The sequence below is a fragment of the Morchella sextelata genome, assembly GCF_020137385.1.
Source record: "Morchella sextelata strain SCLS chromosome Unknown scls_13, whole genome shotgun sequence".
Lineage (NCBI taxonomy): Eukaryota > Fungi > Ascomycota > Pezizomycetes > Pezizales > Morchellaceae > Morchella > Morchella sextelata.
In genome coordinates this window covers 676,433-693,600 of record NW_025408628.1, presented here as the reverse complement: position 1 = coordinate 693,600, position 17,168 = coordinate 676,433, and the positions used below count along the sequence as shown (strand labels likewise).

At 51.0% G+C, this 17,168-nt stretch overlaps 5 protein-coding genes across 5 annotated transcripts; 3 read left to right on the top strand and 2 right to left on the bottom strand.

Moving 5' to 3' along the window:
• Positions 1-998: 998 nt before the first annotated feature.
• H6S33_002570 (uncharacterized protein) lies at positions 999-2,225 on the top strand (the record flags this gene model as incomplete). The annotated part of the gene is made up of 1 exon (XM_044833922.1): positions 999-2,225. The coding sequence occupies one exon, from the start codon at positions 999-1,001 to the stop codon at positions 2,223-2,225; it is 1,227 nt and encodes a 408-aa protein (XP_044692731.1).
• A 1,893-nt stretch (positions 2,226-4,118) lies between these two features.
• On the top strand, positions 4,119-10,568 carry H6S33_002569 (uncharacterized protein; the record flags this gene model as incomplete). The annotated part of the gene is made up of 6 exons (XM_044833921.1): positions 4,119-4,207; positions 4,260-4,533; positions 4,589-4,789; positions 7,165-7,434; positions 7,519-10,338; positions 10,380-10,568. The coding sequence occupies 6 exons, from the start codon at positions 4,119-4,121 to the stop codon at positions 10,566-10,568; spliced, it is 3,843 nt and encodes a 1,280-aa protein (XP_044692730.1).
• A 504-nt stretch (positions 10,569-11,072) lies between these two features.
• H6S33_002568 (uncharacterized protein) lies at positions 11,073-11,426 on the bottom strand (the record flags this gene model as incomplete). Its single annotated transcript, XM_044833918.1, has 1 exon — positions 11,073-11,426. One exon carries the CDS (start codon positions 11,424-11,426, stop codon positions 11,073-11,075), a length of 354 nt encoding a protein of 117 aa, XP_044692729.1.
• Positions 11,427-12,765: 1,339 nt separating this feature from the next.
• On the top strand, positions 12,766-13,841 carry H6S33_002567 (uncharacterized protein; the record flags this gene model as incomplete). The annotated part of the gene is made up of 5 exons (XM_044833917.1): positions 12,766-12,778; positions 12,869-12,919; positions 12,999-13,118; positions 13,174-13,626; positions 13,693-13,841. 5 exons carry the CDS (start codon positions 12,766-12,768, stop codon positions 13,839-13,841), a joined length of 786 nt encoding a protein of 261 aa, XP_044692728.1.
• Positions 13,842-16,692: 2,851 nt separating this feature from the next.
• On the bottom strand, positions 16,693-17,162 carry H6S33_002566 (uncharacterized protein; the record flags this gene model as incomplete). Its single annotated transcript, XM_044833916.1, has 2 exons — positions 16,693-17,094; positions 17,160-17,162. 2 exons carry the CDS (start codon positions 17,160-17,162, stop codon positions 16,693-16,695), a joined length of 405 nt encoding a protein of 134 aa, XP_044692727.1.
• Positions 17,163-17,168: the final 6 nt, after the last annotated feature.

Here is a 17,168-nt window from a genome sequence, read left to right as displayed (position 1 = left end):
GGGCCCTGGGATGGCACGGGCAAAATCGTTTAATGCCCCGGTTAGGAAAAATGCTTGTGTAGGAGCATGTTTGTCTGGGGGTTATTTAGAGGTACGTGTGTTTGTGCCCTAGGTTTTGGGAGACGTTTGCTGGTGGGCTAATAATGATGAAGTGCCAAGCGAAGCGAACCTAAGGTGCAGTAGTAGGGACAGTGAAGGGTGGTGTACGTCTGGGCACAGGGGGTAATATTAAAAGGACCGGTGATGATAAAGAAACGAGGAAGGTCCCAATGGTGGCAGGGAAGACGAAGGATGGTGATAGCAACATTGGTAGGAATCGTTAAAGTTGGATACTGCTAGAGCTTGGAGAAACGGGTCAGCCTTCTTTTTAGAGAGTTGTGTGGTTTAAATTTCGTTTCACCCCTCCCATGTTGCTATGGCTGGAGATTACCTAAGCTGGAATGATCATTTATGCATGTTTTACAAACGTGGCCCAAAGCAGCGTGCGGTTGTGAAGCATTCATGCATGTCCCCAACCACAGAATTCCAGAGTACAGCCACTTCATGCATGACTGTTTACCTTTCCTTACTTCATGCATATTTGTAGGCCAGAATAGGGTCAGCGTGCCTGTTCGATATCAGCAGTCTTTCAAATAACTGCCTCGATCATGCTCATATAACCCGAGACTCGCCATCATATCGCGTAATCCTTTAAAACTTATGGGTTCCCCGGCCACTTGCCAACCTACCATGCATCATAGGCTATCACTCACTAACCAACCTCTAGTACGCAGGTTCAGGATTGCGGTTATCCCCAGCCATGAACTGGTATAAGTTGACATCATTCTGGAACACAGATGGAGGGCGGGGTTAAGTTATTGAGCGATCAGTATAAGAAAGCTTGCCAGCTGCTAACTGTCTTCTTCTCACTCACAAAGTGTATATACCGGATGCACTTACCGCTTTACTGAATCGGCGAACTCAATATAACTTTATTCATTTTTCAGATTTACCTCAAGATGCGCATCCCAACACTTCTCTCTATTTCCCTTTTCTCTGCTCTCTTCACATCCCCCACCTCAGCTACACCGCTCTCGCATAGGCATCGCCTCCCTAGACCATCAGCCGCGACTAAGCCCATCCTTCCACGCGAAACTGAAGTTGCAAGTGTCGGCAGCCGAGATCTACTAGACGACCTCGACGACCCCGATTTTCTTGATTTCCCAGATTTCCCTCCAGGTTTCCCCTTTGACTCTCCTGGCTTTCCATTCGACGATGGGCCAGCACCTATTCCTGCGCCTGACCCAGCTCCTCCTCCACCGGAGCCGGCTACAGGGCCAGCACCAGGAGCGAACAATGCCCCTGCCGGAGATTGTGCATCTCCAGTGACGATAACACAAGCGGAGGTCCAGACTACAATTGAAACAGCCACAGTTACAATCACGGCTGGCGAAGCCTTTCTCGACGGTCTGTTCGAGGGGAAGCAAGAATATATAACCCTCGTTGTCACTACTACTGAGACCGAGTTTGCACCCGGGCAGACGGTGACCATCACTGCTGCCGAGGTGCAAGGGGAGAATAGAGATGAGCCAACAGTAACCATAACGGTTACAGAAAAGCCTGAGCCTGCAACTGTCACTGTTACAGAGGTGCAAACTGTCACTGCCGTAGCAGATTCAGTAGATGCAGGGACGGGCAATAACCCAGGTACAGGGGACAATAAGGATATACCCCCTCCACCCGAACCACCAGCTCCTCCTGCACCACCCCCACCACCTTCACCACCAGCTCCCCCTGTTATCGAAGAACCAGCTCCTCCTATTACCGAAGAACCACCCCCTCCTCCCGCAGAGGGGGGTCAGGGTGGAGGCGAAGGAGGTTCAGATCATCCTGATTTTGTCGATCTTGGGGTTCTAGAACTTGACGAAGACGGGCCTCAGCCTACTATACATATGGTTGCAGCTGCGCCAAGTCATTCGGACTTTCATAATGCCGGAGCGGTGCCTACACCTACTCCTCGTTCGGTGGATGCAGCATCATCCTCAATTGCGAGCTCCCCAGCAGTATCTAAAACTCCTTCGACATCGGCTGACGTTGTGTCATCCGAACCAAATACGGCGTCAGGCGAGATCGCTACTGTTACTTTAACTAGTACAACCACGGTGGTCGTGACAAGTACTAGAACTTTTACCCACGTTCGTCCGACGGCCTTTAGACTGCCGACGATTGAGTTCGATGATGAGTAGGACAATGAAAGAGGCCGGTTGTGCCTGCTTGACTTTACTATATCTTGGTGTTTGATTGGGAGTTTGGGGAGTTTTGTTTTTAAATGTAATTCTGTATGGACTATGGGTGATGATAAGGTTAACGTTAACGATTGTGGATATAACTAGGATACTAAGTTTAATTAATAGCTAGATAGAGACGTAATTTAAAGCCCTAATATGTATATTGGGAAGTCGTGTGTTTCCTTGATGAATACCTGGAATTCCGTAAAACTACCCTAAGGTGTTTTAACAGAATAGAATCTTATATTTGAAGGTATCATCTACTTACTTAACGTACAACGCATCTCCCCATTCGTGACAAATTTTCACAATGGTGTGACCTACTTTCGAGGGGTGGCTAATATAATGCCTTATAAAATAAGATCAATTAATGTAGGTGGGATCTACTCACTGTAACTTTGGGGGAGAATATATATGTACGTGTGATTCGTGGATCCAGGCCGGTGAGATCCATCAAAGAAGTCTACTTGTAGACATGTATCTTCGGGGTACCACGTTTGCACGGGGAAACACATACATTTAGTTTCAAAAATGCTAGAGACCACATAATAAGCCTACTACATCTGTTCAGATTACGTACCCCTCAGCGTGACAGCGTGACATATACGTAGGATCAAGATTATATTAGATTACTTATTACTTGGTGCCAAGCCAAGTATTAACGCTAATATGTGCCTGTACTCCTGTGTCGTCAGTCATTCAAGTAGCAGGTGAATGGCGCCATCTTGTTCTTCAAGTGAAGCCTCCACTGCACGGGTCCTTTAGAGTCTATTTAAAGAACCACTCAGTCTTCTGGGTCGGGTGGACCGATTATTGTTGAGTAGTACATGTATCCTTCAAAGATTCCCTGAACAAGACCTAACAAGCCATGCATGTAGTATGATGTTATGATGTAGGAAGAAACTGTAGTATGTAGCAGTTAGTAGTATATAGCACATGTATTACTGTTACTACATGTACTACAAGATCTTGGGTTACACAAGGCGTAATGCCTTGATAACGCTTTTGATGACGCTAAACTGTCTTCGTATGCGGCTCTGAAACCCCTGCAGGTGCTCTCTCCTACTTAGCTACATAATTCACAGAAGACACGAAGACAACACTCGGCAGCTAACGATATTCATGGAGACCTTCACGACACGAAATCATTAGAGCACAGTACCTCCGCAGCCAAAAACCAGTACCCCAAATACTGCCATACCGATTTCAATCCTTCCCACTCGGGAGAGCAATCCCCCCCTTATCGTGGATAGTGCAATGTTTAACCTCCGTAACGTTCTTTTGGCCTCGGCCGCTCTGAGAGCTGGAATGTTCTTCTATGGGCTCTACCAAGACGCACATTCTGCTCTCAAATATACAGATATTGACTACTATGTCTTTACCGACGCTTCGAGATATGTGGCAATAGGCCAATCCCCGTATGACAGAGAAACATATCGATACACCCCATTACTAGCATGGTTGCTACTACCAACAGCTTTTCAACCACAATGGTTTTGGTTTTCGTTCGGGAAGGTATTATTTGCGGTGGGAGATCTAATAGCGGGTTGGTTGATTTACAGTGTTTTACGGACTAGCTATGGAGGAATGGATAAAGGGCGCGCATTGAAATTTGCAAGTATCTGGTTGCTCAACCCTATGGTTGCCACTATATCGACAAGAGGCAGCTCGGAAGGATTATTAGGAGTTATGGTTGTGGGGCTAGTGTGGGCTGCGATGAAGAGAAAGGCTATCACTACGGGAGTGTTGCTCGGGCTGGCAGTGCACTTTAAAATTTATCCGGTGGTTTACGGGCCTGCGATTCTTTGGTGGATGGAAGACCGGAAAATGGGTCAGACAATTACCCAAAAAATGTTCGGGTTCTTTACTGTCTCGAGAATAAAGTTCGGTCTGAGTGCATTGGTCACCTTCGTAGGATTGAACCTTGCAATGTGGAAGATGTCAGTTTCATAACTCTTACTCTCCCATAAGATACTACTAACTCAGTAATAGATATCGTGATCCATTCATAATACACACATATTTGCATCATGTTGAGCGTCTCGACCACCGCCACAACTTCTCACCTTATAACATCCTCCTCTACCTCACCTCTCCACCAAGCATGGGTGATCCCTCATTCCCGTATGCCAGTGTTGCGTTCCTTCCACAGCTTTTCCTCTCTGGGGTACTGCTTCCACTCGCATTCGCCAAATGGGATCTTCCCACCACTCTTTTTGCACAGACCTTTGCATTTGTCGCATTCAACAAAGTCTGCACCTCACAAGTATGTTCCTATAGGTTCATTAACCCCACTCACTGCTTTGCTAACATCATGTCAGTATTTCATGTGGTACATCGTCCTTCTCCCCTTCTACCTCCCCACCTCCTCGCTGCTCCGGAGTCCCAAAGTAGGGTTCACCGCACTAGGCGCATGGGTTCTCACTCAAGCCGCATGGCTCCAACAAGGCTACGAGCTTGAATTTTTGGGTAATAGTACATTCTTCCCGGGTTTGTGGGGAAGTGCATTGACGTTTTTTGTGGTAAATTGTTGGTTGCTGGGGGTTATCGTGGGAGATATAAAGGATCGAAGAGTTATAAGTGGAAAGAAGTTGAATTAGAGTACATGTAGTCTTTTTTTTTAGTTTTTTTTGTTCTTTTTTGAGAATACCCAGAGCGGACATTTAGAGGAAGAGGAAGTAGGCCTACAAGATTTATTATAGTATTGTAATCTAGCTAGATGGATTGTTCGGACAACCATAGATTATTTCTTCGCGTTGTTGGGCAGACTGGATTATCCGGTAGCAAAAATAATAATCCCAATACTCATAATCAGTGAATAATCTACAACGTTGCAACCGGCATATCAGATCAAAGATTTACATGTTAGATATTTTGTTGGTGGAGTATTGGGATAACTAATCGGGAGTTCAGAATTATTCAATTGCACGAACAGCATAGTTTATTATAATAATCCAAAAGTCAGATTATTGGGTTATCCCAACGGGGCGCCCTAAGTTTGTTCCTGCCGAAAATCATAGTATTGGCTTTTTTTTGAGAATACACTTCACGAAACGAGAAGCCCAATAGATTTGTCATGTACCGTCTAGAGCTATTCGACAGGTCTTCTTGAAGCCATATGCGCTGCTTTCTCAAGAGATCTAAGGCGTCAGATGATGTGAAAATCGAGTGATGTACTGTGTCTAGACTAACGCGCCCCCCGCCACACTTGAATAGACACTTCTCGTTATGACATGCACATATACCGTACACGGAAACACATAGATACCTGCAGGTTTCGCGATTGCATATATTCGGGTGGGGAAGGCAAATCTCATTTAGATCGGGTAGCTAGTGTCATGCGGGGTTTTCTCCAGACCTATACATAGCTGTTGTTCTGTAGTCTAGAAACAACCCCAACCTTCCTCACTCGTTGCTGGCGTGATTAGTAGCCTACACGTATGTCCATTACGAGTGGAGAGTACTTAGAGATACGGATGGAAGCAAGTTCAGTAGTACATGTAGTAGTAGTAGTGGTAGTAGTACGATACTTCACTGCTCAATATTAGTAGTTAATATTATTTCTTTCTTTAAAGGTGTCTGAGTATTGCCCAAACGCAAATAATCATAGGAATGACTGCATCTACTGTTCCCATTGTGGTGTCGTACCTGGACGATCCGAGGATGGCTAACCTAAACCGGAAGACCCTGTTTAGTTGAAATTCTAGTTCTATGAAATTCGAAAGGTGTTCGTTCGATAATAACCTCTTCCTCTTTCTGCTACCTAAAATCGCCGCCGAGCAAAACAAGCGAGACTCTATAATCCAAAGTGAAGTTTAGATTCATCCACACAGCTGTAGAGCACCACGTCCAGAGTCTCTATATTTAGCTACTCCTACCTTAAGAGGCATGACTCCCTCATCATCCAGCACCTCCGGCTTCATTGAGATTCCTCATGTGGCAAGAATAGAGTCTAGCTAATTCTCATGATCCAAGAAAGGAACCATCGAAGGAAACAACTCAAAGCAACACAAAAGAACTGAATCCAATAGATCGTCTCAATTCGTTGTAAGAGACAGGTCTCATCACCGAACATAGAGCAAGCCTACGGCGTAGTCCAAGAACCATGACAGATGTATAGTGTTTATTCGAATCTCACTTGCAATCACAAATAGATGTCTCCTCAAAAGGGTTCGGAAGGTATGTTGCGAGTACTTGATCTTCAGTGGCATATGAGATTTCCATATATTAGATGGTTAGATAATGAAGCTGACTTATCCATGCCATCTGCATCTCGCCCTAGTCTGTTTGCTGTTCAGTGTACCAGCCCACAATCTTTCTCCGCTCGCGAACGGAAGCCCAAATTTAAAAGTCTCTCAAAAGTCTAGCTGCTACTCTTTTGTTACAACTAATCGCCCCAAGTAGAACCAGAAACAATTCTTCACAAAAGGCGGTGGCATAGCTGTACTTAGATCAGTAAGAACACACAGACAGCACCACGCATGTTGATGATCTCCTAGTCCCATCATAGATGGGCTTGTCAAATGGCGTCCGTGGCATCATTTCCAACGGGTGCAACTTCACACCATGATAACCGGGCAATAATTACGCAATCTGATGAGCGTGTAACGCCAGACCATATGCGCATGGTATATTTGTCTATATAAGACAAATGATATCGCACCTGAAGACAGTCATATCGTCGACTTCTAAATTTCAGAAGACCGATATCACGATTATAAGATGAAGGTATCAAGTACCCCGCTCGCTGCGGTCTTTCTTTCCGTTACCCTCTTCACCACAGCATTATCGAAACCTATTGCCATACCTGAATCAAAGAACCTTTTCCGCCCCAATGTTGGATTGAATGCTAGGGCTGAGAACCCAGTTGCCGATCTATTCGGTGGCTTTGGTTTAGACGGCGGACTTGAGGAAGGCTGCGGTGAGGCTGGGGGATCAGTCGGGGGATCAGCCGGAGGAGAGATTAGAGGAGGGGAAGGTAGAGGAGGAAGAGGGAGAAGAGGGGGCAGAGGGAGTGGAACTCGAGGCACTGATGGGACCAGTACTACCGGCTCTGACACTGGCACAAGTGCCACTCGCCGTGGTTCCCGCACAGGCACAAGTGCCACTGGCACAGGTCGTGCTTCTCGTGCCACTGGCCGCGGTTCTCGGACGGGGGCTGGCACAAGTACCACTAGTACTGGGGCCGCTACTCTCCCTACCTCAGTGACCGGTGGCGCTGGCACTGGCACTGGCACTGGCACCACCAGAGGCACCACCAGAGGCACCACCAGAGGCACCACCACAGGCACCGGCACCACAGGCACCGACACCACAGGCACCGGCACCACAGGCACCGGCACTGGCACTGGCACTGGCACAGGCGCAGGCACAGGCGCTGGCTCTGGCACAGGCACCGACACCGCAGGCACCACCACAGGCACCACCACAGGCACCGGTACCACAGGCACCGACACCACAGGCACCACCACAGGCACCGAAACCACTGGCACTGGCACTGGCACAGGTACAGGCGCTGGCACTGGTACTGGCACTGGCACCGACACCACAGGCACCACCACAGGCACCGACACCACTGGCACTGGCACTGGCACAGGTACAGGCGCTGGCACTGGTACTGGCACAGGCACCGACACCACAGGCATCACCACAGGCACCGACACCACAGGCACTGGCACTGGCACAGGTACAGGCGCTGGCACTGGTACTGGCACTGGCACCGACACCACAGGCACCACCACAGGCACCGACACCACTGGCACTGGCACTGGCACAGGTACAGGCGCTGGCACTGGTACTGGCACTGGCACCGACACCACAGGCACCACCACAGGCACCGACACCACTGGCACTGGCACTGGCACAGGTACAGGCGCTGGCACTGGTACTGGCACTGGCACCGACACCACAGGCACCACCACAGGCACCGACACTACTGGCACTGGCACTGGCACTGGCACAGGCGCTGGCACTGGCACTGGCACAGGCACCGATACCACCGGCACCACCACAGGGACCGACACCACAGGCACCGAAACCACTGGCACTGGCACTGGCACAGGTACAGGCGCTGGCGCTGGTACTGGCACAGGCACCGACGCCACAGGCACCACCACAGGCACCACCACAGGCACCGACACCACAGGCACCGAAACCACTGGCACTGGCACTGGCACAGGTACAGGCGCTGGCGCTGGTACTGGCACAGGCACCGACACCACAGGCATCACCACAGGCACCGACACCACAGGCACTGGCACTGGCACAGGTACTGGCACAGGTACTGGCACAGGTACTGGCACAGGCACCGACACCACAGGCACCACCACAGGCACCGACACCACAGGCACCGAAACCACTGGCACTGGCACTGGCACAGGTACAGGCGCTGGCGCTGGTACTGGCACAGGCACCGACGCCACAGGCACCACCACAGGCACCACTACAGGCACCGACACCACAGGCACCGAAACCACTGGCACTGGCACTGGCACAGGTACAGGCGCTGGCACTGGTACTGGCACAGGCACCGACACCACAGGCATCACCACAGGCACCGACACCACAGGCACCGAAACCACTGGCACTGGCACTGGCACAGGTACAGGCGCTGGCGCTGGTACTGGCACAGGCACCGACACCACAGGCATCACCACAGGCACCGACACCACAGGCACTGGCACTGTCACAGGTACAGGCGCTGGCACTGGTACTGGCACTGGCACCGACGCCACAGGCACCACCACAGGCACCACTACAGGCACCGACACCACAGGCACCGAAACCACTGGCACTGGCACTGGCACAGGTACAGGCGCTGGCACTGGTACTGGCACAGGCACCGACACCACAGGCATCACCACAGGCACCGACACCACAGGCACTGGCACTGGCACAGGTACAGGCGCTGGCACTGGTACTGGCACTGGCACCGACACCACAGGCGTCACCACAGGCACCGACACCACAGGCACCGAAACCACTGGCACTGGCACTGGTACAGGTACAGGCGCTGGCACAGGTACTGGCACAGGCACCGACACCACAGGCATCACCACAGGCACCGACACCACAGGCACTGGCACTGGCACAGGTACAGGCACTGGCACTGGCACTGGCACTGGCACAGGTACCGACACCACAGGCACCACTACAGGCACCACTACAGGCACCGACACCACAGGCACCGAAACCACTGGCACTGGCACTGGCACAGGTACAGGCGCTGGCACTGGTACTGGCACAGGCACCGACACCACAGGCATCACCACAGGCACCACTACAGGCACCGATACTACAGGCACCGGTACTGGTACAGGTACAGGCGCTGGCACTGGTACTGGCACTGGCACCGACACCACAGGCATCACCACAGGCACCACTACAGGCACCGATACCACTGGCACTGGCACTGGCACAGGTACAGGCGCTGGCACTGGTACTGGCACTGGCACCGACACCACAGGCATCACCACAGGCACCACTACAGGCACCGATACCACTGGCACTGGCACTGGCACAGGTACAGGCGCTGGCGCTGGTACTGGCACAGGCACCGACACCACAGGCATCACCACAGGCACCGACACCACAGGCACTGGCACTGGCACAGGTACAGGCACTGGCACTGGCACTGGCACTGGCACAGGTACCGACACCACAGGCACCACTACAGGCACCACTACAGGCACCGACACCACAGGCACCGAAACCACTGGCACTGGCACTGGCACAGGTACAGGCGCTGGCACTGGTACTGGCACAGGCACCGACACCACAGGCATCACCACAGGCACCGACACCACAGGCACTGGCACTGGCACAGGTACAGGCGCTGGCACTGGTACTGGCACTGGCACCGACACCACAGGCATCACCACAGGCACCGACACCACAGGCACCGGCACTGGCACAGGTACTGGCACAGGCACCGACACCACAGGCACCACCACAGGCACCGACACCACAGGCACCGAAACCACTGGCACTGGCACTGGCACAGGTACAGGCGCTGGCACGGGCACGGGCACAGGCACAGGCACCGGGACTGGAACTGGCACAGACACCACTTGTACCACCACTGGCACTGATACCACCGGTACAACCACTGAGGAAGATGAGGAGTTCGAGGATACCGAGGAACTGTCTGAGCTTGAGCGTGAAGAGCGCAGGGCGCGCGAGCGTGAGGAGCGTCTTCGTGCGGAGGAGCGTAGTGAGCTTGAGCGTATAGCAATTCTTGAAGCGGAGGAGAACACGGAACGTGAGTGTCTGGATACTATTGACGCTGAGGAAGTTGTCTAGGTTCCTGGGCAGGTAAATTCTCATTTCTAGAGGAAACTAGCGGGTTGTGTATTTACATTCTTTGATTTATGTATATAGAATTGCGAAAGAGAAGGCGGGGAGTGTTTATAGACATTGACGGAAAAAAGACGGGTGTACATATAGATGGACGGAATAGAAGATTGTACTAGTCAAAAAAATACTTGCCGAACTAACCATTAGTAGTGATAGCGGCACTGTCTCGCAGACATTGTAGAAGAAGAAGAATGATTGGCCTTCAGGCCAGTGCTTCATCGATGATCACTCGGCCGCAATCGCTGGTTTGGCATTCCCTTCTCTGGCTGTCTTAGGTTGGTCTGCACCGGCCTTCCACTGCTCTTTCCCCCCCTCGCCCTCGGATTACTGGTGAATTGCAGGGGCTTGTTTGATCTGTGTTCTGCTGCCCATTTACAGAGTGTATAAATACCCTCGCAAAGACAGAGGGGGGGTCAACAGCATCCATAGGTGTTGTGGTGGGAAGTTCCGCTAAGGGATGGGTTCATCCGCGGTTGCTGGATTGAGGCCATTCCCGCTCGTGTATACATCTCCATCTGCTGGCGGGCGGCATTTATCCTGCTGGCGGGCGGGCGGGCGCGTGGGTGGGTAGGTAGGTGGTTCGGGGTGGGCAATTGTCGAATTGATAGTGTCCAGGTCATTCGGACTACTATGTAGTATATGAGGGGCTCGTCTTGCAATTGGTGCTTTGGAGCTCTCGTTTCGGCGGGTCGTATGTGTTTGGGCTGCTGGTCTAGTTATGATGGTGGTGTCGTGTGTTGTGGAGATCCTTGACGCGGTGGTGTTCTTAGATAAGTAGGTGTAGATGTAGAAGGCAGGCAGCATCGCGGCATTGGCAGCTTTCTCTCTCGGACTGCGGTCATGTTCGCCTGCCCTGTGATGTTGCGGTTGCGATAGGGCTGAGGATCCGGGTGCTTGAACATGCGCAAAATACACCGGATGCGCAAGATGCAGGTTGCAGTGCCAAGATATACTATGCATGCTTTGTCAACTATTACTCAGGAATACAGCTAGCGCCTCTGACGTCAATCCTTGTCAGCCCGCATTGAAATCTCCGGTGATGAAATCAACGCCGAGACTGCGTACTAGTGGGTGGCCGGTCGCGGCTAGCGTGTGGGTGAGTTCTTCTTCTCCGCGTTGATTCTATCACGAGTCTGGTTCTTGCGGCGTGGTGTTAGCTAGCCTACTCGAGTTGGGTCTCCTAGAACAGCCTGGCCTTGAGGGGTGGAATTGAGGGAATTGAAATTGGGTCGAGGCTCCTGCACTGGGTACCTCGGAATAAAATTGTCTTTTCAAGGTGGAGGCGCTGTGAGCTGGTTTACTCTTCCGAGTCTCAAGCTCTGAAGTTACCAAAGCGTTGTCCGGAGTTTAGCACTAGGGAATCCCGAGACCTCCGGATCCGGGCATAAACACTAGAACGCTGCACCCCCCCCCCCCCCCCCCCCCAGAAAATAATGTTTCTGTGAGCATCGAGTTAACAGGCATATATCTATCTATACTAAACTAGCTCTACGAGTATGTAGTAGGTACATCTTCTAAGTTCATTAATTCTCGTTCCCCGAGCTTTGTGACAAAGGGATTTCTCAATTAAGTGTGACATCCACTTTCCCATCTAGCTAGCGGCCGATTGAGTTTACTCTGCGTGACGGGGACAGCTACTCCAGGGTCCAAGGCCAATGATCCCCCTTCCCAGTTTCCAGGCAAAGGCTCAGCCAGCCGGGTGATACTCCATGACGCCCAACCCAACTCCTAACTCTCACCCCCTCACCACCCTCCGAGACAGAAAAACTCAGCCAAACAAACCTCTTTCAATCTCCTGCATATCTAGAGCTTCAAGACACCGCTCGGGTTTGTTTTACTTGCAATTTGATCCCTAGCATACGCAATCCCTTGCCGCCAAGGCACCCAGCCACACAGCACCGCCTCGCTGGTGACGAAACACTCGACTCCACCCCGGCCCACACTTTGTCCACGCCCACTCCCGCTTTCCCGTCCAACGTCCTGAAAACGGCGTGGTGCTGGGGCTAACAACAAGAGTTCGTTCACCACTGCTCTGCTTCTCTCCTGAACCTTTCTTCCCTTCCTTCCCTTCCACCACCAACAACAACATCACCAAAAGAACACTGGTTGATCACCAGCAGCAGCAGCAGTAGTAGTAGTAGCTATGAGTTGGGCAGGTACCAAGACCTTTCCTTTCCCAAGCAAAGGAGGGAGTAGGAGGACTCGCAGAGTAAGCAGAGAGGGCTAACACAGCACCACCATCACAGGGTTCAAGAAAACCGTGAACCGGACTACGGTCCAGGTCATGATGAAAGCCGGTCAGTACCTCCAGTACCGATAAACTACACCATACCCATACCCATACCTAACCTCACCCACTAACACCTCTCCCTACAGGCCAAATCGAAAAAACCAATGACCGCGACTACGAAGTCGAAGAGCGCCGCTTCCGCACCATGGAAGCCGCCGCCACAAAACTCCAACGCGAAGCAAAAGGCTACCTCGATGCCCTACGAGGTACTTTACCCCCCTGCCCCTCCCTTCCCCACATGCCACTAACACCCCCCTCCAGCCATGACGGCCTCACAAATGCGCATCGCCGAGACCATCGACGCCTTCTACGGCGACGCCGGCACCCGCGACGGCGTCTCCCGCTCCTACAAGCAAGCCGTTGAGGAGCTCGACGCCGAGACCATCAAAGCGCTCGACGGGCCCTACCGCACAACGGTCCTCGAGCCCATCTCGCGCTTCTGCGCCTACTTTCCCGACATCAACGAGTGCATCAAGAAGCGCAACCACAAGCTACTCGACTACGACCAGATGCGCGCAAAGGTCAAGAAGCTGGTCGAGAAGCCGGATAAGGACCCGGGAAAGCTGCCGCGCACGGAGAAGGAGGCCCAGATGGCGAAGGAGGTGTATGAGGGGCTCAATGATCAGTTGACGGGCGAGCTGCCGCAGCTGATTGATCTGAGAGTACCGTATTTGGATCCGAGCTTTGAGGCACTGGTGAAGATTCAGTTGAGATGTGAGTACTGCTTATTTCTTTGTGGGGCCGTGGGGGTGGGGTAGGGTTGTGCTGACGGTGGGGTAGTTTGTGCCGAGGCGTACTCGAGAATGGCGCAAGTGCAGCAGTTCCTGGATCCGAGCACGAGGGAGCAGTATGCGCAGGGCCATCTCGACCAGAGGGTCGAGCAGGTGCTGCAGGAAATTAGAGACTTGAGTATTGCAGGTGCTTCTTAGACTTTTTAGAGAGCAAAGAACTTTTTTCCTTTTTTCTTTTCTTTTTTTCTATGCGCTTTACCAATAACTACTGATTTATTCTTGTTCTCTTTTTTTTTTCTTTCACTTGTTCTTTTCCTGGCTTTAGCGGCGGGGTTGTGTGTAGGGTGAATTGGAGGGAGGAGTGAAAAATGATAGTGTAGTGTAGTGTAGTATTGTGATGGACTGGTCTGGGTGGGCTGGTTGGGTAGGCTGGTTTGGTTTGGTATGGTCGGGTCAGGGTAGAATTCAATACCTTCTTTCGATTTCGTAGACAATTGTTGGCAGGTATCGTCATGAGATCTTACTGTGGGATCCATCATGAAATGTCACTACAAGTTCCAATAAATTACTACAATAATCATTGATAGTCTTTATTAGCCGAAGTTATGAGTTTTTACCAGAGGTATCATCATGAAATCTCACACGTCCAACAAATTGCCGTAGCAATCATTGACAGCCATCACCCGCCATCATGAATTCTCACTCCAGGCAGAAATTAATTACCAAGCTATATCCATCATTGACCCCTCACCCCGGCACTCAATGGTTGAACTAACAACGAACAACGAACGGCGCCCTTACTTAGCCACCATCATGAATTCTCACTACAACGGTAACATAGAGGGGCACAAATCTCACTAGACTGTACCGGGGGTTGTGGGTTAGTCTGAAGAACCCTTTTTTGGCGTATGATTGGTTGAAGCTGCAGAAAATGATACTTGGCGCCAGAAAAAGTACTTGAATAGGCTACCCCCCATCTTTTGCAACGCAACCTCCGAGACCGCAATTTGACTGTTGTTTGCACCCAGTTTCATCAAAAAACACTCCCAACAAGGGCTTATGAGCTCACAATATTACCTAGAGGAAGCTGGGAGCCAGCGCTATTCTGCAGTTATTTTTTTGTATTTTTAGCAAAATATTTAGATTTTTGAGTGAAGATATATGAAAGCTCTTCAGACTTTTTTCCCCATACAAATTTGGTGCGCTAAGGCCGGTGTGATTGATGATAATTGGTTGTCATTCGTGGCTCCCATATAAAATCCCTGCATTTTCAACCAATGAAGCAGAGTTCTTCACATTAATGGTGAACACCCGGTACAATGTAACATTATGAGTTTATGTCAGCACATCATATCACGGAGATTTCCTTTACCAGGAAGATTTCAACAAGCTAACGGCGAGGAGGACGAACCTCAACTAATATGATGCAAGATCTTTCTATTAAATAACTAAAGGGGGGCATTTGAACTCGAGCGATTACTGCTCGTGGATTGCCATACCTCATGCGCATGTTCCACATGCGTGGCTGTACGTTTAACGGGTCTGATCACTAGACTATGCCGACATATATGCACAGATTTACACACACATCTGGAATCGGAACGTGTAGGCATTCAATTATACGCCGGCACTGATTTCAGCGGGAGAAAAAATGAGAGCGGAGAATCTTTTTAAAGAAATAGTGAGGACGGATTGGTTGCTGGTTATGGTGATAATTTGTGTGTTGTTTTTCTGTCCCCCCCGGATTTCAAGCCATAGTTGTTCTTCACGCTTATGTTTCCGCATACATCCCATAGTACCAGTGACATATATGTAGGCAGCGCGAGAAGTGCTTCTTGGCACGAGTGATATCCCATGATGGCATAAAGCCACGCAGCTACTGTAAGAAGTATACTACGCGGGAAATAAGAACTGCCGACTGTAACGCTTATAACGAGAATCTCCATCTTGCCATAGGTGGCTTTCGGCTCCCTCCTCTCCCCCACCACCCTCACACAGACGCCTGTCTATACTCTGCCTCTCTTATTGGGGAGGCCGAGGCGGCGAGGCCGAATAAACTACTTTACCTATAAAACTTCTCATCCCACAACTATTGATCTCTCAACGCGTTTCCCGCGGGAGGTTGGAGAGATAAACCAGAAAGTAATTGCTGACCTGTTCAGAGCAGCTTGCGAGAATGGCCCCCGTAATAGTACGAAACGCATAGTTGCCTCCAACGATGTACTACATAGATACTCTGAAATTTTAGCTAAGGCTCGTTCAGGATCGGAGGAATGGCTTCATTGCGAGATCACTAACATAGACTTTTAAGCCAATTTCTTCCTTTTTGTTTCTTCGATTTTGGCGTGTCGGGGTTTTAACTGAAAATTCATCAAAAACGGGCACGTCAAGAACAAGGATCTCCAAAAAAGGAAGTACATGTTAAGGAAATGATCTTTGCAGCAGAGGTTTATATTTAGCCCTCCACAATCATGAAATCCCACTCCAAGTCAGACCAGGTATATCACACTTGCCATGCATGCCAAAGTCATCATTGACCTTCCCTCGCCCCACTCACAGCCAACCAGCCAACCAGCTAACCCCTGTAGTATATATACACCCATCCCATGCCCATCTAACCAACCCCACAAATCTAAAAAGTAGAACAAGAAAACAGAGAGGAGAATTTTGTTTCTATCGCGCCCCCTTTTTGGGGACCCCCCATCGCCTGCAGCTGGCCTCCTCGGAGGTCCGGGTGGCCGGCCGGCCGGATGGATGGATCAAAAGAAAACGCCAGAAAAGGAGAGCGGTAATATATATAGAGAAGTGGGGGAGAAAAGAGAGAGAAGCCCAGAAAAAGAAAGGAAACAGAAAATATCCGCCCCCCATCCCCGTCCCCGCCCCCGCCCCGGCCCCAACTCGACCCGACCCAGAGCCTGCAAACACCCCCAAAGCAGAAAAACGAAGCACACAAAAAAGAAAAAGAAAGAAGAAAAAGAACCTATATATCCACAAGAATCACCAAGCACGCATCTCCATTACCACATACTCCCCCCCCGCTCAAAGGGGACTATTTGTACACCTTCGGCCTCCACTCGCCCGTCTTCTCCTCCTTCGCCCTCACCTCGGCCTCGATCCTCTCCCGCGCCCGCAGCACCTTACTCTGCAGGTAGAAGCTGCCGCCCTTCTTCGGATCGTTGATGTCAAACAGCTTCTTGAAGCGCTCCATCACATTCTCAATCTCAATCTTGCCCTCCTGCGGCGGCTTGACGTTCAGGATGCGGCACGCCTCGTCCAGCGTCAGCCCCGAGTGCGCGCGGAGCGACGCCCCGCCCTGGCCGTCGGGCACGCGGCCGGCAGCCGCCGCTTTGGCGTATTTCTGCGTGGCTTGGGCTTGTCGCCAGGCTTCGACGAAGGCGCGGCCGACGACGCGGCCGCCGACGAGGGCGATTTGCGCTATTATTCGGTGGGCCTGTGGATGTGGGTGTGGGTGTTAGGTTTCTGAAAGAAAGAGGTGGGTGGAGGGGGGTTTTGTACCATGGTTTG